General features: G+C 38.6%; 1 protein-coding gene across 6 annotated transcripts in view; it reads left to right on the forward strand.

Annotated features, from left to right (window-relative positions):
• Rev3l (REV3 like, DNA directed polymerase zeta catalytic subunit) overlaps positions 1-21,101 on the forward strand; it is a 149,767-nt gene that overhangs the window by 116,024 nt on the left and 12,642 nt on the right. For 4 of the 6 annotated variants that reach the window (XM_085842783.1, XM_085842784.1, XM_085842785.1 and 1 more), the window contains 7 exons: positions 175-293; positions 2,905-3,046; positions 3,651-3,895; positions 4,957-5,065; positions 8,741-8,947; positions 11,509-11,618; positions 15,939-16,053. In XM_085842783.1, the coding sequence (XP_085698909.1) occupies positions 175-293; positions 2,905-3,046; positions 3,651-3,895; positions 4,957-5,065; positions 8,741-8,947; positions 11,509-11,618; positions 15,939-16,053 (1,047 nt within the window). Of the gene's footprint in view, positions 1-174; positions 294-2,904; positions 3,047-3,650; positions 3,896-4,956; positions 5,066-8,149; positions 8,277-8,740; positions 8,948-11,508; positions 11,619-13,393; positions 13,537-15,938; positions 16,054-21,101 lie in introns of those variants that run through there. The other 2 variants (XR_015048410.1, XR_015048411.1) reach the window with 2 other exon arrangements.

Consider the following 21,101-nt stretch of genomic DNA (forward strand, 5'->3'; position numbering starts at 1 on the left):
CATGATTCACTAATAACAGATAATCTTTGCAATTAACTTCCATATCTTCTGTGGAAAGTTCTAAGTGGTATTAGGTCTTTTTAAAACCAGATGAGCTAGGTTGACTGGTAAAAGGCAACAAATGTTCTACATAAAGAAAATAATAATTATAATTCTGCTTTGCCCTTTTTTTAGGTTGCCCTGACTAACTACACTTTTGAAAATGTGAGCTTTCATGTTCTCCATCAGCGTTTCCCCCTCTTTACCTTCCGAGTCTTGTCGGACTGGTTTGATAATAAGACAGATCTCTACAGGTAATGGTTCACCACGCAAGAGGATGTGGTATGGTTTTTTTTTTTTTTTTCCTTCAAATCAGCATTATTAGGGGCTGGAAAGATAGCTCCACAGTTACAAGCACTGACTACTCTTCCAGAAGACCCAGGTTCGATTTCCCAGCAAACCACGTGGCATCTCACAACTGTCCGTAACTCCAGTTCCAGGTGATCCAGGGCCCTCCTGGCTCTGCAGGCACCAGACACACACATGGTGCATAGCCACACATGCCAGCAAAGTACCTGTACACATAAAGTTAATTTTTAAAATAAAATTAAAAGTCAGTATCATTGAGCTTTCTGTTACATTCAATAAAAGACACACATTTAACGTCTGTTGTCTCTGACTTTGTATGTGTGCATTCACTCTGTAACCAGAGCCTCATCATAAGGAAGAGAACTAACTACAGGAGAGAGCTCTTAAACAAATCGGTCCACTCAAAACCTAACTATCCAGTAAATACCAAGGAGATTTCTATTAGCTGATTATTTTTGCCACTTACAGAACTTCATATAAATAGAAATATTAGTAATCTGTTGATTTTTGTTGGACTTCTGTGATGAAATTCAATATAATTTTTTTAACTTGTAACTGTTGTGAGATTCAATATGTCGCATGTTGTTCTTATTATTCAGTAATATTCAGTTATATGAAATACACAGTTTATTCATTCAACTCTTAATAGAGACACCAGTGTGCATTGTAGCTACTATGAATAAAACTGTTATAAATATGTACGCAAGTCTATGTGAACATATATTTTCAATTCTATAGTTGACACATTTCTGGGCCATATGCTTAGTTAGTGTCTGTTAACTTTCTCTGCTTCCTCTAGAAGTTCATCTACTGCAAATCTGCTGGAAATAAATTATCCTAACGCTCACTTATCAAAAGAAACAAAGAAAATGCTTTTGACTGATATTTTACTGTCTCACTCTAGGCTTGAGCTCTGCTTTGTTTCTTTCTTTCTTAACTACTATGAAGATTTTGATTGCCTTCCCTATCTGTCCTTCATTGTTTTTGATAAATCAACAGTAATTTACATTTTTCTAATTTGTCCAACTCATTTGATTTCTTCCTTCCTTTCATTCTTTCATTCTCTCTTTTTTTTAAAGACAGGATCTCTGTACATAGCCTAGGGTAGCCTTGAACTATAATGTAGCCCAGGATGACCACAAACTTGGAATTCTCCCTCAATCTTCCAAGTGCAAGGATTATAGTTGTATATAACAGAAATCATCTCCTTGTTGTCTTGTGTAAGTCGTAGAGTGGGTTGGAGGGAGTGCATTACTAGCTTCTCCTAGCCCAACTTTAGTCTTTGGAATGTCTTGATTTCTGGGGCCTAGACATGAGCTTTCTCAGCACTCCTATTCTTAGCACAGTGGGGAGAACCTCTGCTTTGTGTAACTACCAGTTTGGGTCCAGACAGGTCCTCTGCCTGTCTGCAGAGGCAAGCAGTGGTGTCCTGTGTCTTCCTTAGCAGCTGAGCTCCTTGGCTAGGGTTCTGGGATGAGAAGTACCCTGCCCCTTAGCAGACCTGTTGTTCATCTGTTTAATGCCAGGTCTGTGATTGCAGTGCTGCACACCAGACTCTAGGTGTTTCCTCTAGAAACACTTCTACCTTGACAGGACTTAGACTCCAGAAGAAGAAAAAAGAAAGGCAGGTGTTCAGTTTTTAAAAATTAGTGCATTCTAGCTTATTAAAATAATACAAGAGTAAATGATGGTAAAGATGCAAAAGATACTGCATTTAAAAAACAACTCATGTATGTGAAAAAAAAACAATTATATTGAAAATACTTTTAAAACAATATATTCTGATTCTGGTTTCCTTCTCTCCCAGCTCCTCTCAGATCCTTGCCATTCTCCCACTTACCCAGATCCACATTCATTCTCTCTCTCATGTTTTCTAGTCATCTTCCATTCCGTTTTTGAGGAACCTCAGGGAAGTGATGTAGAACTACAGTAAGGGCTGAGTGCTGATGGTTCACACCCTTGATGCCAGCACTTGGGAAGCAGAGGCAGGTGGAGATCTAAGTTCAAGGCCAGCCTGGCCTACATTGTTATTTCCAGGACAGCCAGGACTACACAGAGAAATCCTGTCTTGAAAAACAGAACAAAACAAAGCAAAACAAAATCCTACAGTAAGGAGTAGATTTTGGTATTAAATCTTTACAGAGAAGTTGGTTATCGCTCAGTGACAGCTCAAGGAAAAAGTAATACATAAACCTATAAATAACATTTATATTCAACTTAACACCATAACCTACATTTGATGATTTGTTTAGGGATGGTAGAACTGTTCTAAATTCATGTATTGCCACCTCTAGTTAGGTATTATCCAGGATAAATAAACCCTTTTTTGCTAATAGAAATAGAGAACTGGGCCTGGGTTATCAAAAAATCAAGGAAAGTTTTGAAACAAATTATCTTACAATTCCTTCTTATCATAAGTACTAGTTTAAATTTTATATATTGTTACTAGTTTTCTCCTTGTACGGTCCTGACATACGGATTTAAAGGTTCACCTTGTGACGTCCCCCTCAGTAACCTCACTTTACCTGTACTCATGCGTGCGCTCTCTCTTGACAGATGGAAAATGGTCGATCATTATGTCAGCCGGGTCCGTGGAAATCTCCAGATGTTAGAACAGCTGGACCTAATTGGGAAAACCAGTGAAATGGCCAGACTTTTTGGCATTCAGTTTTTACATGTATTAACAAGAGGTTCACAGGTAGAAATTTTTCTTGTACACTTTAAAGCTCTACCCAAGTGAGATACTTGGTTTTGGCCTCTTTGAAATGATTAGATTTTTTAAACTTTGTATCTGTTATCAGTATTATCTGTTATCAGAATACTGACACCTAGTATTCAACAGAGATCCCAAATGAGAGCCCCACAATGTGTTCCCCTCATTATGGAGCCTGAGTCTCGTTTCTATAGCAACTCTGTTCTTGTTCTGGATTTCCAGTCACTATATCCTTCAATTGTGATAGCATATAACTACTGCTTTTCCACTTGCCTTGGCCATGTAGAGAATTTGGGAAAGTAAGATTTCTTACTTGAGTGATTGAGTCTTGTAGTATCATTAAAATCGCCCCTTACCAGCAGGGAAACCAAGAAAGATGATTTCCCCCATGTTTTACGCTTTACGTTTTTATAAGTTTGGCATCTTCTAAATCCTAATCGATATTTTTAACAAAAATAAAGATTCTGTCAATCTTAGTGACACCTGGAAATTTGACTAAACAATACTTAACAAATGTAGAAAACCATACATATATGCATATATATGAACAGTATATTTTTATTTAAGCAGTATCCTTTTCTCTTTGCAGTACCGTGTGGAGTCAATGATGTTGCGTATTGCTAAACCAATGAACTATATTCCTGTGACACCTAGTATTCAACAGAGATCCCAAATGAGAGCCCCACAATGTGTTCCCCTCATTATGGAGCCTGAGTCTCGTTTCTATAGCAACTCTGTTCTTGTTCTGGATTTCCAGTCACTATATCCTTCAATTGTGATAGCATATAACTACTGCTTTTCCACTTGCCTTGGCCATGTAGAGAATTTGGGAAAGTAAGATTTCTTTCTTATATTTACAGCCATGTTATAGTACTTTATTTGCATTAATATTATAGACTTTTCACTGTTCTTAAGAATAAGATGAATTGGAATATAGCCCAGCTAACCCGTTTACTGCAGTTGTCTTACTAATGGACATGAACTGTGGTGTGATTAGTTTAGCTTTGTAGACAAATGGCTCATGTGAGGAGAGCCATGAGCAGAGAGAGACGAGCCTCGCATCTTCTGTTTTATTCTTCATGGATATCAGTAGTCTTCTTTCCAATGAGATTTATGTTTATTAAATCAGCTTCCGTTGCAGTACTTTGAAATTAATGATTCCAGTTGTCAGTTTCTTCTGTCTTAGAAACATGCTGTGATTTTTCAAACGATTGACAGTTTATTAATTCAAATAAGTTAAACAAGAGTAATGTTTTAAATTGTCAAAGGAGTGGATGTCTTTCTTAATTTCAAGAAATATAGAATCTTTTTTTAAATTATTTTGTGTACTTGAGACCACATCTAGTGATCCAACTCTCATAGGAAATACTTATGGAAACTGTATCATTATTTTTCTTTTATTAAGAAGAAAATTTGAAATTACCTTATACTTGAATTTTTCCTTAGGGAGTTTAATGTAACATGATTATATGTTGAGTTGAAATTTTGTATTTGAGTGTGTATTTAGTCATAAGTAGTAAAGTACTGCCACTTATGAAATGCTTGTTTGGTGTGATGGTGGTGGCCCATGCCTTTAATCCTAGCACTTGAGAGGTAGAAGCAGTTGGGTCTCTGAGTTTGAGGCCAGCCTGGTCTACAGAGTGAGTTCTAGGACAGCCAGGGCTACACAGAGAAACCCTGTCTGGAAAAACTAAAAAAGGAAAGAAAAGAAAGAAAAGAAATGCTTCTTTCTATAAATCGTACATATATGAAGAATTTTTGTTAATAAACCAAATAACCATATTGCCAGTTACATAAATTCATGTTTTCATTTCTGAAAGAGAAGTTGTGATTAAATTTTATAAATGTCTAAAAGCTCTGAGGAAGTCTCTGCTTAACATCTTCTTTCTTAACAGGTATGATGAGTTCAAATTTGGCTGTACCTCTCTAAGAGTACCTCCAGATTTACTTTACCAAATTAGGCATGACGTCACAGTGTCCCCCAATGGAGTAGCTTTCGTCAAGGTAATACTCGCTTGTAAACGAAAGGAGTCAACTGTGGCTTACCTTTAAGAAAGCAAGTCGAGGTTTGGGTATTGTTGGCACATAAGGCTATACTACTTGAAGACTTTTCTCTCATAAAATCAAAACCAAAATCTTCTGGGAAACAATTTTGAAGAAAAATAACCATCTTGCTTTGGTTAGACTTGGATTTAACTAATGAACTATTGAGGGGAGTGTGTGTCTACGGCATCTACCTCTGTAGAATCTGGCAGACATGCTTAGAGTGTGACGGTCAAAGATGTTAACTGGTAAAGAGTTCAGTTGCTTTAGTGTATACAGCCTGCAGCTGTTCCACATTATTTTAAATAAAATCGATGCTCTCTTAGATAGAATGAAACTAACATATTTAATGACTGCATTCTTTAAAAAGACATTCAAACTAACAAGAGCCCTTTATTTTCTATATACTTTCTCCTCAAGAAAACTGAAGAAACCTTTCTAGTTGAATAAAGAAAATAGATTTCAGAAGTTGTATTACCCCTTATATGCCAACTTCATTTCTTTTCAATTTCCCTAGCTGTGAATTGATGTATACTACCGGTATGAATGGTGTTTGATGGAACAGGCAGACCCCACCAACCCTCCAATTCATTCTGGTGTACTTATCAAAAATATCATTCTCTACCAATTAAGAGATGATATTGAACTTTAATTACAATTCAGATGTGAAGAAAATTTTTAGCAGTAAGTTCATGGTATATTCCTTTCTTAGAGATTTTTGGAATAGACTATCCCCAGCTTTTGGTGTAGGTAAAGTTGGAGAAATTGGAATTGATTTGTTTTGATGGGGTTTTTTTTCTCCCATGATTAAAAAAAAATCCATTTTAAAATAGCATTTCTACATATTTGGTCATGGTTCTTTTTGTATTATATCTTAAAATATTATGCCTCCATGAGGAAGAAATCAGGAAAGCAATCCTATTCTTAATAGGGGAATGGAACCCTGGGAATAAACCTCACCAAAAAAGTGAAAGGCCTCAACAATAAAAATTGCAAAGCAGTAAGCAGGACATGGTGGTGCATGCCTTTAATCCCAGCACTAAGGAGGCAGAGTTACGCAGGTATCTATGAGTTCAAGCTAGCTTAGTCTATAGAGCTCGTTCCAGGCCAGCTAGGGCTACATTGTGAGACCTTATCTAGGAAATAAAAATTATGAAACACTGGAGAAAGAAATTGAAGAACAACAAGATGGGAAAACATCACTACACTATATGAAATAGTTAATATTGATAAAATGAAATAATGTCAAAATTGAACTACATAATGCAGTCCCTGTGAAAGTACCTATGACCTTCACAAAACTGGAAGAAGAAAAAAAGACCCTAAAAGTCTTATGGAAACACAAATGATATCAAATAGCAAAAGCCAGTCCTAAGCAAAAAAGAGTAATGGTGGAGGGGAGGCCTCAGAATGCCTAATGTCACATACACTAACAAAGCCAAAGTAATAAAAACTTGATGGTATAGGATTAGCATAAAAAGAACACAGGCCAATAGAATAAAATAGGCAACCTAGAAATAAACCTGTTTGTCTAAGCCATCTTATTCTTGACAAAACTGCCAAAAATATATATAAGAAAAAAGTCATGTCAACAAACAATGTTAGGAAACCTGATTATCCATATGTAGAAGACTGAAACGACAACCCTCTTACCTTTCATTCAATATAGAAGGCATTGAAAGGGCTATACAGCTCAGTGGTTAAAAGCACTGGCTGTTACTTGGTTTTAATTCCTAGCACCCATCTGGTTTGCAACTGCTTGCTAGCCCAGTTCCAGGGGATCTGGGCTCTCTGAGCACCAGACATGCACATTGTGCTCAGACAGATATACAGGTAACAGTTTCCTGAGGAAGACTCAAAACTTGAATTAACAAATAGGATTCCAAGGCTTCTTACAGCAAAGTAAACAATTAGGATTAATCACAAGTAAAGATATAGCCTGGATCAGGATGTGTCCGAAATATGTAAAGGACTCAAGGAACCGAATACCAGATGAGCACACAATCCAGTCAGTAAATAATCTTCTTTGTGATCACAAAGAGATAGCAGTGGCCAAAGAAGAATAGGAAGGTTCCAGGTGTCTGTGGCCATCAGGAAGTGTAAGTTAGACTGCACTAAGACTTCCTCACCACAGTGAGCGAGGCTGTTGTTCAGAAAATAAAAAAGGCCAACACGTGTGAGAGCAGAAAGGGGCCTTGTACATGGCTGCCGTGGAAATGCTGTGAAGGCCTTTCAAACTAAAACACCACTAGCATGGAATCCAACATCACTGCTTGGGATAAACCAGACAGTCAGCATACAAAAGAGCATACTTGCTTCTTGCTGCACTGTTCACAACAGCTAAGCAATAGGATCAGCCTGGACACCATCTTACTTATCAGTAGACAAGTGGATTAAAAAGTGTGAGACATATAGATATAGATATAGTATTTGGCCATAATGAATAGTAAAGCATATCATTTGCAGGGAAATGAATGGAAACTGAAACCCAAACACAGACACGGCTTCGTCTGTTACATGTGGAAAGTAGAGGCTTGTAGGAGAGCACCTGAAGTAAGCAGGATCTGCTAGGAAAGGCAGTGGGGAAGGGCTGGCACAATGATGGTAATATAGTAGTATATAAGTATAAAGGCTTTCACAGTTGATGCGAACTAATAATTAGAGGGAGAGTTGGGCTGGCTTCTAAAGGTACACCAAATGAATTAGAGACTGACCTACGTGTTCTGTCACGTGTGTGGGTGTTTGCTTAAGCTCCCTTCAATAGCATCTTAAAAACCCCATTTACATTTTGACCTAGTATGTAAAGTTTAAAAAGAATAATTTTTTTAATTTTCAAAAGTGTGACTATCCTATAACTGGAGTTTTAATTGTTCAGTTTGACATGCGTTATTTTGCACGTGTCTGTGAATCATCAGTTAATACTGTTTTGTGGTTTTCATTCCTACCAGAGTTCTCATAAATCCTCCCTAGTCTTGATTAATACAAATGATTTTTTTTTTTGGCAACAACAAATGTTATCACTTCATTATTCATCCCCTCTTCCAGATTGCTAATAAATGTAGGCCGGAGGGGATGGCTTAGTGCTCTAAGCATCAGATTTGAAATACCTAGAGTCCCTGGAACTGCAGGTTTGAATGTCAGCAGAGTCAACCCAGCTCATCACTCTTCCAAGGTAGATAAATGGAGTTCCCTGCAGAGCACTGTGTGGGGTCGCTAGGGTGAGCGCTTTACCAACTGAGGTGGTTTATGACTGATACAAGGCCCATGTGTCTTTCTAGAAGGATGGGGGTCTCGATCAGAGTTTGAACAGCATTTCCCTCTGAGTTTGTTGTATGGCTATCTATGTACTAGTTGACATCCTGCTTCCTGGAGTTCTAAGAGCTCATATAGAAGTGCTGCATTCAATTTTTAAACAATACCAGAACCTTTTAGAAGAAAAAAACTCTTCAACAGAAATAAACTGTGATGATTGTGAATGGCAGCTACTAGTCCTGTGGTTATTCTGTTAGTAGCATGTTTCTGTTTATGACAGTTGGCCGTTGTATGCCTGTTTCCTTCTTAGTTACCGAAGTCTAGATGCATGCAAATGTGACTGAGGCATGTTATACATTCTTCTTTTTTTCTCCTTTATGATAGCCTTCTGTACGAAAGGGTGTTCTACCAAGAATGCTTGAAGAAATTTTGAAGACTAGATTGATGGTGAAGCAGTCAATGAAGTCTTACAAGCAGGACAGAGCCCTGTCACGGATGCTCAATGCCCGTCAGCTAGGACTAAAGCTGATAGCAAATGTCACGTTTGGCTATACGGCTGCTAATTTCTCCGGGAGAATGCCGTGTATTGAGGTAACACATTTAATAAGAGAGTAGTTACTGAAGTATTTTGCTTTGTTACTAAACCTTAAAGTGTCATTTCCATGACATACTAGTTTTTCATGCATCTTTTCTTATTTTAATAATAATTTTTAAATTATATGCATATTTCCACATTTACTAGCATAAGGTTTCAGTGCCAGTTTATAATAGTATTTACAGTAATTTTGATACTAAATAATTCCTTTTAATTTTGTTGTTGTTTTGATTTTTCAAGACAGAGTTTCTCTGGGTAGCCCTGGCTACCAGCGATCTGTAGACCAGGCTGGCCTAGAACTCAGAAATCTGCCTTCCTCTCCCTCCCCAGTGCTGGGATTAAAGGTATGCAGCACCATGACTAGCTCCTTTTAATTTGGTAGTTAGGTCCAAATATTACATTAAAGAAAAATCATCCCATGGACCGGAGAGATGGTTCAGTCAGTAAAGTGCCTACTGTATAAACATGAGGGACCCACAGGAAATGTCAGAAGCAGCAACTTGTTACGTGTATCCGAGTGCTGAGTGGGTGGTGGCAGTAGGATCCCTGGAGCTCACTGGCTCTTACTGACTAGTCTGTTTAACTGCGTAAACTCTGGGTTCCATGGAAGACCTTGTCTCAAGAAGGTAGGAAATAAGTGACTAAGACACCTAATGTCAACCCCTGGCCACTGCACACACATGTCTTATGCACAGCTCACAAGAGGCAAAGTGAATCTCACACTTGCTCAAGAGCTGACATTAGAGTTCATCAGGTCAGCTGCTTAATGAAGCAAGCCTGGTGACTTCAGTTCCGTCCCTAGAACCTACAAAAATGTGGAAGGAGAAAAGTGGGTTCCATGGAGTTATCTTCTGCCTTCCTGTGTATGCTACAATCACAAGCACACACATTTGTGTGTGTGTGTGCGCGCGTGTGTGTGCATGCACGCACCAACATAAGGCTAGAAAGATGGTTCACTGGGAGAAGGGGAGAGAAGAGGGATGGGAACATAGCTCAGTCAGTGCTTGGGGGCTTACTATGCACACTAGAGAGCTTGAGCTTCCCAGTACCACTTAAGGTAGACATAGTATGCCTGTAACTCCAGTGTTACAAGGAAGATGGGAACATGGGCAGAAGGTGGCTTCTGGGTTGAGCAGAGATTCAACGTTTTATTAAAACTTTGTGGTTACAGTTAGATAACATGATTTAGTGCTTTGTTGGTTGGTTTTCTGGTTATGCGTTTTGTTTTGAAACAGGATCTCACTGTGAAACCCTAGCTGGAACCTGTAGAGATCTGCCTTCCTCTGCCTCCTAACTACTGGGATTAAAGATATGCACCACCATGCATGCTGATTCTCAGTGTGTTTTAATGTACTAAGTTGTCATTTTCTAATATTCTCAAAGTTTCAATATGATATATTATCTTAACTTAAAATACAAATCAAATTTTTGCTTCCATTTTATGAGCTGTTCCTTTCCTCATATACTATAGTTTCCTTTGCAGTACAGCTTTAGACAGCTTTCTGAATACTGTTAGATCTGTATTTAGTTTGGGAATTTCAAGTTTTGGAACAAAAAGGGAAGTATCATTATTACTGTTGTTTGGTTATTAGCAAAAAGACAAGAATGCACAATTTTACTGTAAAATTCAAAGGAAATGCTCCATTTGATTTGGATGGCAGTCTTCTCTGTCTTTTGACCTCAGTTAATTTAGTAATTAAAATCTCTTTAATTTACCAAACTACATAATCTAATGAAGATGTGTTTCACATTGCTTAAGGCCTAGAATTTTTTTATCAGCTTGTGCCCTTATCCTTGCTAAAACTCAGTGGTCACAGTGAAAGAACCCTGTGGGCATATTTATGTACTTACTTGTTTGTAATTAAACACTGCAAATATAATTTGTTATATAATTGTGTACTTTTTTCTTTTACTCAGTTTTAACAAAAATTATGTATAATCAATCTCAGAGATTTAATTTCAGCACTTAATAAGTTATCATAAACAGAAATTTTTTGAAATTTAGGTAGAAAATAAGGTAGATACACCTACCTTATACTTGGACCCAACACACAGTACTTTGTACCCTGGTTGATTATATGAATATAAAGGAGAGGCTTTGAAAAGCCACATGTGGTGATGCACACCTTTAATCCCAGCACTCAAGAGTCAGTGGCAGGCGGATTTCTGTGAGTTCAAGACCAACCTGGTCTACAGTAGACAGTTCCAGGACAGCCAGGGCTGTTACACAAAGAAATCTTGTCTCAAAACAAAACAAAACAAACAAACAGTTATTTGGGCTTTGCAAACACAAGGCTTATTCTTTCAAGAATCAAACATACCTATGTTCCTTGTAAACGTGTGAAGTCCTTCTTATGTCCTGACATAGTCAAAGGCAAGTCTATAGTCACAGATTCTTTTAAATTCATTTTTTAACTTTGTGATGCACTGGTAGTTATTTTTTTGTATTATTTCATTTTTTAAAATATCTAATAATTAAGATTTTAGTATTATTAAAATGTGTTGACTCTTACCGAGCTATGTTAAGTCATTTCCAATGTGTTTGTATCATCAACAGGTTGGTGATAGCATTGTTCACAAAGCCAGAGAGACCTTGGAACGAGCAATTAAACTAGTGAATGATACCAAGAAATGGGGTGCTAGGGTTGTTTACGGTGATACTGACAGGTAATGAATTTAGAGGGTTATATTTGGGTTTGGGGCATTGGTTTGAGGGTGGGTTTTTTTTTCTTGTTAATTTTTTGTTTTGTTTACATATATTTGTATCTTCTTTTTGGTGTTTGAAATAGCTTAGGGGAGATCCTTTTAAATAACACTCCTCCATCATTGTTGTCGTCCATATGATCTTTTGGTTGGATAATTCTTCTGAGTCTCTGTATTTAAGTCCCTTAAAGAAATAGTGGTAGTGGTGGTGGTCGCAGCAGCAGCAGCAGCAGCAGCAGCAGCAGCAAACAAGTACAGTCTAGGGAGATGGTTCAACATGGCAGTTGCTATACTACCATGAAGGCCTGAATTTGGATTTATAGCACCCATATTAAAAGCTAGACATGGACACATGAGTATCCCCAGCAGTAAGGAGGGCAAAGACAAGAATATCTCCAGTTTCCTGGCTGCCAGCATTGCAGGAAAATCAGGAAAGTTTGGTGAGAGACCCTGTCTTAAGAATAAGGTAGAAAACAATAAAAAGGGGCACTCATTGTCATTCTCTTTCCTAATAAACGCCTGCGTACATGTACACACAAGCACGCGTGCACCCACCCACGCACTTAAAAGGCAGTTACCAAAGCCTTAAGCTGTTAAATTTTTATGAAATCTGTTGACCTCCTAAGAGAAGAAACAGCCAAATGCAGTTACCCATTGGATCCCAGAGAATGTGCTGACTTCTGCAAGCCCATTCATGTCCTGGCAAAGAATGGGATGGCTTTTGAATCCTGGATCACTAACTCCAGCCTGCTTGCTTTGTTACTTACACTACCATTTTTCAGGGTCCCGTTGTTTATATAACATCTTACTTGTATGGCACCTTGAAATCCTTTAAATGGTTTTCATAGTACATTTGGAGTCACATTGTGTTCGTGCTTGGAGCACTTCCCTCAGCACCTCTGATCACTGTCTAGTACAACAGAGCAGTTGGAGATAGTGTCCCTAATTAATAAAGATAACCTGTAAGTGATCCTTAAACAGTGTTAATCTTACAGTCCTTTAAAGTGTATATAAAGTGAACACTATATTAATGCTAAGTGAGACCTTGTTGCCTGTAACCACTTTCCCATTACCATCAGACAGAGGTAGCTTGCTGTTTCCCAAGCTCTGTCAGTATTACCTAATGTCCCTCCTAGTTTGTCTTTGGGCAGTTCACTGCTCAACTAAAATTCTGCTTGGTAGTATATCAAAATGAGTTACTAAAACAAACTTTGTTATGTTGTAATTCTTTGTAAAATTAGTAGAAAAGCAAAAAACTTTAAATACTTAAACTATTACTTTTAACCCAAAGTCTATATGTGTTGGTTGTTAGCACATAGAATCATAAGTTAAAATGATTTTTATTGCACATTATCTACCATTTAAGATCTTTAAGAACTGAGACAAGCCACAGGGAGTGGTGCACACCTTTTAATACCAGTACTTTAGAAGCAGAGGCAGATGAATCTCCGTGAGTTTAAGTCCAGCCTAATCTACCTAGAGTTTCAGACCAGCCAGAACTACACAGTGAGACCCTTCCTTTAAAACAACTATATAAACATCTTAAATATTGAAAAATAATTTCAAACAAAGTCCAATACTCACAGGCTCTCAGAACAAAAGAAAAGATAAAGTTGGATATTATTTAGGCTGGCAGTTCACACCCCTAGGTGAGAAATTATCACCAGCTAGTCAGTAATTGAGACATGAATGTGAGCTCCATGTTCTGATTCTTAGCAAGTGCTTTTTCTATATATCAGATTTCACAGGAATGTTGAGATTCCAATCAGTGAAATCCATGGACAGTATCACTTTGGCCATCATTCATTACTTGATCTGTGCAAGGACAATTCATTTAGAATATGCATTCTAACAAGAACAGTAGCACCCCAGCAGAGTACAAGTAAGTTACTAGAAGTATAAAAAGTTCCCAAAATATATGTCTTTCTTAATAATTACTTTCGTTAAAAAATAAGTAACGCTTTCTTTGGGATGATAATTATGATAAAAGGTTGAAAAACTGCCTTAGAAATAATAACTAATGCTTGGCAGAGTGAAAGAGATCTTAGCCACAAGGATCTAAAAATCTGTCAGCTATAGTTTATTAACATGGCCAATCACAGTTCACTGAGCTTCTATGCCTCAACTACTTCATCAGCAGAATGGAGGAGTTTGGTAACTGCTGATCAGTGACCACTGCCTCCCTCAGTTTCAAGGTTCATGATTTATAAAGAGTCCTGGCTCCCATCTGTGGGGGATCTAAAGAACTGAGGAGGCTGTTTTACCACTAGAGCAGTTTTTATTGCTACCCACTTAAGTGTAATTAGTAGGAACACTAAATATTACCATGGTTGAAACCATTACTTCATATGGTAATGCTTCTCATTCATATTTATTCCATCCGGTGGGATATTACCTGCTTCAGCCAATGACAAGCTGTTTATAAGGGTAATTCATAGTCAGTGAAGGGATTGACTTCCAATAAGAATATATATACTTACAGGGTAGGGAAATGAAATCAGAATCTCTTGGGAAATTCATCAGACCATAATTAAGAAAGTCCTCTTAGGCAGCATTTATATCCCCAATTACTCCCTATTATGTATACTAATTAATATTCTAAATGTGTACTTGAACCTCTTAACCCAAAGATAAATGTTATTTAAAAGTACAGTGACAATAGACTCTGATGGAGGACCTTTTCCTCAGGTGTGGCAGAGGCAGAAGGGTTACTCCAAGTTCTAGGCTCAGTGGGTTACATAGTGAGCTCCAGGCCAGGCAGGCCTGACATCTCACAAGCAATAGTGAGAACAAAGACATCTTTTCCTTTTTAGACTAGTCATCTCTGTACTATCACCAAAACTTTTCGTTCATCTAAGCCAGTTCTCTTGAAGCATAGCTCCAAATCAAATTAGCCAAACAGTGCATCTACTGACAAGCCCATTGATACTCTTAGGTAAAACCTCATATATAATAAATTTCAAAAGTCTAGTGAGTATGCGTGTATGTGTCTGTTCATACACAGACTACACATATCTAGGTTTTGTACTCCTGACCCAAGGGGTAGCGTGACTCACTTTCTGTTACTGTAGATTAGTTTTATTTTTTCAAGTATTTTATATAAACGGAATTACACAGTATGTGCTTTCTTACATCTGGTCCTGGAGAGTGTGTGCTCTAGGAGACAGATGGGAGGAATTAGAGAACATAGAGGGAGTGCTATTCCACGTATGTGTGTCATGCTGCAGTCACTTGGCCCGTCTGATAAAGTAGTGAATACTTCGTGTATTGATCTCTCCCCCCACCCTCCTTACACACACACACACACACACACACACGATTTTTATTGAAACACGGTTGTAGTAGAAATATGTAGCATGTATCTACTTTATATGAAAGTGTAAGAGCCTGCCTGATGAGCCAGCCGCCACTCTAGCCAAGCCACAGCATTTCTATTCCCCAACCAGCACCCCATGCAGCTCCACCTCTGATGTCTGTCACCACTGCTGAATTTTACTTGTTCTCAAATATATGTATATATGCATCCTGATTTTAAAATGCTCATATTCATCACTGCAACTGAAAAACTTAAAAATAATAACCATTCATGATAAAAATAGTTTGGTCATGTATTAAGCACACTCTTAGCATACATAAAAACCAGCAATCCCACTTCTATATGTGTGCCTAAGAAAAGGAAAAAGGATGTCCACGCAGAAATGTGTATATAAACCTTCTTTGGAACTTTCCTCATTAGAGTCAAGGGAATAGATAGAAAGTTTGTGCATTCATACAGTGAAATACCCAGTCGTAAAAAGGAGCTAGCTATCCCAACATCATAGGCGACTCTCAGGTATCCAGAGAGAAAGAAGCCAGACCCAGCAGAGTATGTATGGCATAGTCCCATTTATACAAAATTCCTGAAAAAAAAAACCCAAAATTAATCTGTAATAACAGAAAGTTATTACAGATTCTGGGGCAGGAGTACAGTTTTAAAAGACCCTTTTTGATTGACTTAACTGTGCACCATACACAACCTTAGCTGTCCAGGGATGATCCTTGGCAGCTTCAGTGTCTGAATTTTAGTCGGAGCTGAGCCTTTCAGAGCTGTAACAAGGTATACTGTAAGTGTCAAGGGGAAGGAGTTAGTTAGACAGGAAAGCCTTGAAAGAAAGCAACTTAAGAAAGAACAGTCAGGGCAAGTAGGTCATCCTTGCTTTAGACTGTTTATTAGCCAGGAAGTAACTCTTGATGAAATTTGTTCTTATGACTTCCACATTACCTGCTATATTTTTAATCTCTTAGTATGTTTGTACTACTGAAAGGAGCCACCAAGGAGCAGTCTTTTAAGATTGGTCAAGAAATTGCTGAAGCTGTTACTGCTACTAATCCTAGGCCAGTGAAACTGAAGTTTGAAAAGGTAAGGGGAGGAAAGTGTTAATAGTCACACAGAGCTTACATGCTTCTGAGATGTTTCTGACTTACTCAGTCGGCAGTCTCTGGCTCTATAAATATGTTGAATACTAAAGTTTTTAGTTTTATATGCTCTCTCAGTTTGGGAGCATTTTGTATGTGTACACTTGAGTGTGTTTGGTTCATTTGGTTTGGATTGGGGATTGTGTGTGTGTGGCGTGTGGGTATGATACTAGGGCTTATACTAACATTAGGGTTACTAATACTAATATTACTTATACTAATATTAGGGTTTATACTAACAAGACTGCCACTGAGCTGTAGCCCCTAGGCCTTCCGATTTTTTTTTTTTCAATACTGTCTGTCTTAGTCAGGGTTTCTATTCCTGCACAACATCATGACCAAGAAGCAAGTTGGGGAGGAAAGGGTTTATTCGGCTTACACTTCCATGCTGCTGTTCATCACCAAAGGAAGTCAGGACTGGAACTCAGACAGGTCAGGGAGCAGGAGCTGATACAGAGGCCATGGAGGGATGTTCTTTACTGGCTTGCCTCCCCTGGCTTGCTCAGCCTACTCTCTTATAGAACCCAAGACTACCAGCCCAGGGATGGTCCCACCCACAAGGGGCCTTTCCCCCTTGATCACTAATTGAGAAAATGCCTTACAGTTGGATCTCATGGAGGCATTTCCTCAACTGAAGCTCCTTTCTCTGTGATAATTCCAGCTGTGTCAAGTTGACACAAAAATAGCCAGTACAATTGACCCCTTGTCAACTTGACACACAAACACATCACTAGTAAGCCTCAACCCTTACATTCTTATTCATCCCCAAGATCTAAATAACTTTAAAAGTCCCACAGTCTTTACATATTCTTAAAATTTCAATCTCTTTAAAATATCCATCTCTTTTAAAATCCAAAGTCTCTTAACTGTGGGCTCCACTAAAACAGTTTCTTCCTTCGAGAGGGAAAATATCAGGGCACAGTCACAATCAAAGCAAAAATCAATCTCCAACCGTCCAACGTCTGGGATCCAACTCACGATCTTCTGGGCTCCTCCAAGGGCTTGGGTCACTTCTCCAGCCATGCCCTTTGTAGCACACACGTCGTCCTCTGGGCTCCAGATGCCTGTACTCCACTGCTGCTGCTGCTCTTGGTGGTCATCTCGTGGTACTGGAATCTCCAAAACACTGCATGACCCCTTCAGTCCTGGGCCTTCAATTACAACTGGGGCTGCACCTTCACCAATGGCCTTCCATGGCCTCTCACAGTGCCGAGCCTGAGCTGCTGTGTGACCCCTTCATGCCTTCAAAACCAGTACCACCTGGGTGACCCTTACACATTACCAAGTCCCACTGCAGAAGGAGTACAACCTTGCCTATCTCTGGAACACAGCCTCTTTGTGCTTTCAGAAAACACTTCCCAGAAGATGTCACCTCAACGATGCTGGTCTCTTCTTAATCACCGCTAATTTCTTAGCTCCAGCTAACCAGCATCAATAGTCCCAGTAATGCAAAGTTTTTGCTTTAGTAGTTCTGGTATCTTGTTAATCACAGCTGATTCTTCAGCCCCAGCTAACCAGAACTACAAAATCTTCACAATAAAAACAGCAATGGCCCTGAAGAGAGTCTTTAATTTTCCCCCTGAAATTTCACAAACCAGGCCTCCATCTTCTGCACTGTTCTCAGCATTATCTTCCAAGCTCCTACACAACATCTGACAGAGCTCTTAGCAACGAATGGATATTCAAGCCCAAAGTTCCAAAGTCCTTCCACAGTCCTCCCCCAAACATGGTCAGGTTGTCACAGGAATACCCCACTCCCAGTACCAATTTGTCTTAGTCAGGGTTTCTATTCCTGCACAACATCATGACCAAGAAGCAAGTTGGGGAGGAAAGGGTTTATTCGGCTTACACTTCCATGCTGCTGTTCATCACCAAAGGAAGTCAGGACTGGAACTCAGACAGGTCAGGGAGCAGGAGCTGATACAGAGGCCATGGAGGGATGTTCTTTACTGGCTTGCCTCCCCTGGCTTGCTCAGCCTACTCTCTTATAGAACCCAAGACTACCAGCCCAGGGATGGTCCCACCCACAAGGGGCCTTTCCCCCTTGATCACTAATTGAGAAAATGCCTTACAGTTGGATCTCATGGAGGCATTTCCTCAACTGAAGCTCCTTTCTCTGTGATAACTCCAGCTGTGTCAAGTTGACACAAAAATAGCCAGTACACTGTCTTAAAATGTGAAAAGATAGTTTCATTTACTTTGCTGTAAAACAGTCAACTCCAAGCTTAATGCTGTAAAACAGCCAGCGTATCAGTAGGTTTTTCAGTTTCAGGGATTTAGAAAAACTACACCAAAGTAATTCATCTCAGCTTCACATTTTCCAGGCCCTCAACTGAATAGCTGCAAAGGCTGACTATAATCTCAGCAGTCAACAAGTAGGGGCTAACATCCCCCTCCCCCGACGACACTTGCCCAAGCCCTTGGACCGCTGTAATCCCAGTTCTTGGAACTGCAGCAATCCGGTAGCTACAAATTTGAGGCCAGCCTGGTCTTCATAGTTCAAGGCCACCCAGGCTACATGTCAATATTTGTTTTTGTTGTTTTCTTTTTCCCTGCAGCAATCCAGTAGCTACAAATTTGAGGCCAGCCTGGTCTTCATAGTTCAAGGCCACCCAGGCTACATATCAATATTTGTTTTTGTTGTTTTCTTTTGCCCCCAAAACAATTTTTTATTAGATATTTTCTTCATTTACATTTCAAATGCTATCCCGAAAGTCCCCTATACCCTCCCCCTACCCTGCTCCCCAACCTACCCACTCCCACTTCCTGGCCCCTGTCATTCCCCTGTACTGGAGCATATAATCTTTGCAAGATCAAGGGCCTCTCCTCTCATTGATGGCCCACTAGGCCATCCTCTGCTACACACGCAGCTAGAGACACGAGCTTTGGGGGTAACTGGGTAGTTCATATTGTTGATCCTCCTATAGGGCTGCAAACCCCTTCAGCTCCTTGGGTACTTTTTTGTTGTTTTAATTAGTAAAACTAAAATGGGGTTGGTAAAGTATTTGCCATTGTAAACATTAAGACCTGATTTATGAGTGGTGAGGAGCGCTGTAGTCCTGGCCCTCAGGAAGTAGAGACAGGAGGATCTCAGCATGCATGTTGGCCACCTTACCTTAGCCACAGTCCCAGTGAGACTTTTGTCTCAAAAACAAACAGGTAAATGAGACCTGATAACACCCAAGGTTTTCCTCTGGCCTTGACGTCCAAAGGCATACAAATTCCTAAACACAGCTATACACACCTGCACATAAAAACACACACTAACTTAAATTTTTGAAGTATTTTCTAAAAGACATAAATAGTGTATAAAATTAATACAATTACTTCTTCCTTAAGTGGTTGTTAGCATCACTTAGCCATTTGGAAGCAGAATTTTATCTACAGGAAGATTAATTTAAACTAAAATATCATTAAAGCTATTTCATTTTCCCAGTTTTCTTCCCTTGCCAGTTTTAGTGACTTTTGGTTGCCATGGCATTCCTTTCTTTTACATTGTCCTGTTTGTTGGCAGGAATCCTTCATGTTTCTTTATTGCTTTAGGATCTTCATGGTCTTTGGTGGCATCCCATCATTGTGATAATTGGTAATTTATGGGTTGTTTTTCTTCATTCTAGCTACACATTTATTGCTTTATTGTACTTTAAAAAAAAAAACTACTTTGAAAACGTGCACTGTCGGTCTGCTTGCTATGGGTTTAGTTTGCTTTGTTTTCCAGTCTCTTAATTTGTAAATATGATTCATTGATTCTCTAATCTGCTACAAACTTTGAAAGATATAATAATTTCTGCCTAAACCTGCTAAGGTACAAGTTTAACATTTTTGTTTTCTTGATTTATTCATTTCAGTGATACTGACCCATAGGTTGTTTAGAAATGTGCTCATTTCTAAGCATTAGGAATTGTGTAAGAAATCCCTTGTTGGTGGTTTAATTTGGTTACATTATGTCAAAGAATATACTTTGTATTATTTTAGTGGTCCATAAAGTTGTTGAAATTTGTTTCTTTGGTATAGTATGCCTTTGTAAATATTTAATGTGACCTTGAAATACTATGGTTTTTCTGGTCAATGGCTAGAATGCTCTAGGAAGTGTTGCTCAGGGTTTATTTTTTTCATGGTAGTATTGTGAAAGTCTGCCTGTTCTCACTGATCTCTGTCACTCACTGAGATGAAGATGCTAAAATCTCCACTGTAATCATGAATTTGCCTTCGTTCACTATTGTGCTGTTAGGTTTTATCCTTATTTTTTTATAATATTCCTTGTATTGAATGAAAACCACTTTTCCTACCTTTCTTTTTGTTAATTTTAATGTGAGTAACTTTCTAGTTTTTAGGGTTTTGGTTTTTTTCCAACTTTTCTGAGCCCTTATGTTTAAATAGATTTCTAATAGATCTTAGAATAGTTTCATTTTTTTAAACTCATTTTGGTCATTCCTGCCTTTTAATTGAAATATTAAGGCCTTTTAATGTGTTTATCAATAAAGCCTGGGCATTCCATATAAACATGGTTTATTACCATGTTAACCATGACAAACATAAGGTTTGTACTTTCAGATTGAGAAAAAGTAAATGGGCCAGGCATAATGCCACATGTCTGTAGCTGCTCTGGAGGCTGTCAAAAGAGAATTGCTTAAGCCTAGGAAATTCACGCTACTCTGCGAAAAATATACTCTATTTTTAAAAAGAAAAATAAGAAATGTTAAGTGAGGAGGTTTTTGGAAGGGAGCTTAAGGGGAAGAAAAAGGATAAATTTTATAATTTAAAGTGAAAGGATTTATCCTAAAGATTAAATCATGTGAGGTGGTTTACTATAGCTAAATGCCTAAAGATTGAAAGCATCCTCCATGTCCTGGGGGTACTCAGTTACCTGAGCCATACTACCTCTCTACCATGGACTTCTCTGTGGCTCTAGGACAGATGGCGAGCCTTCCACATTTTAATGGCATACTCTAGAAAGCTATTGACTTAAATATACAACGTGCAAAGCAGTGT

Source organism: Mus caroli, unplaced genomic scaffold (assembly GCF_978045245.1).
Source record: "Mus caroli unplaced genomic scaffold, Mus_caroli_1 scaffold_9, whole genome shotgun sequence".
NCBI classification, from domain to species: Eukaryota; Metazoa; Chordata; class Mammalia; order Rodentia; family Muridae; genus Mus; species Mus caroli.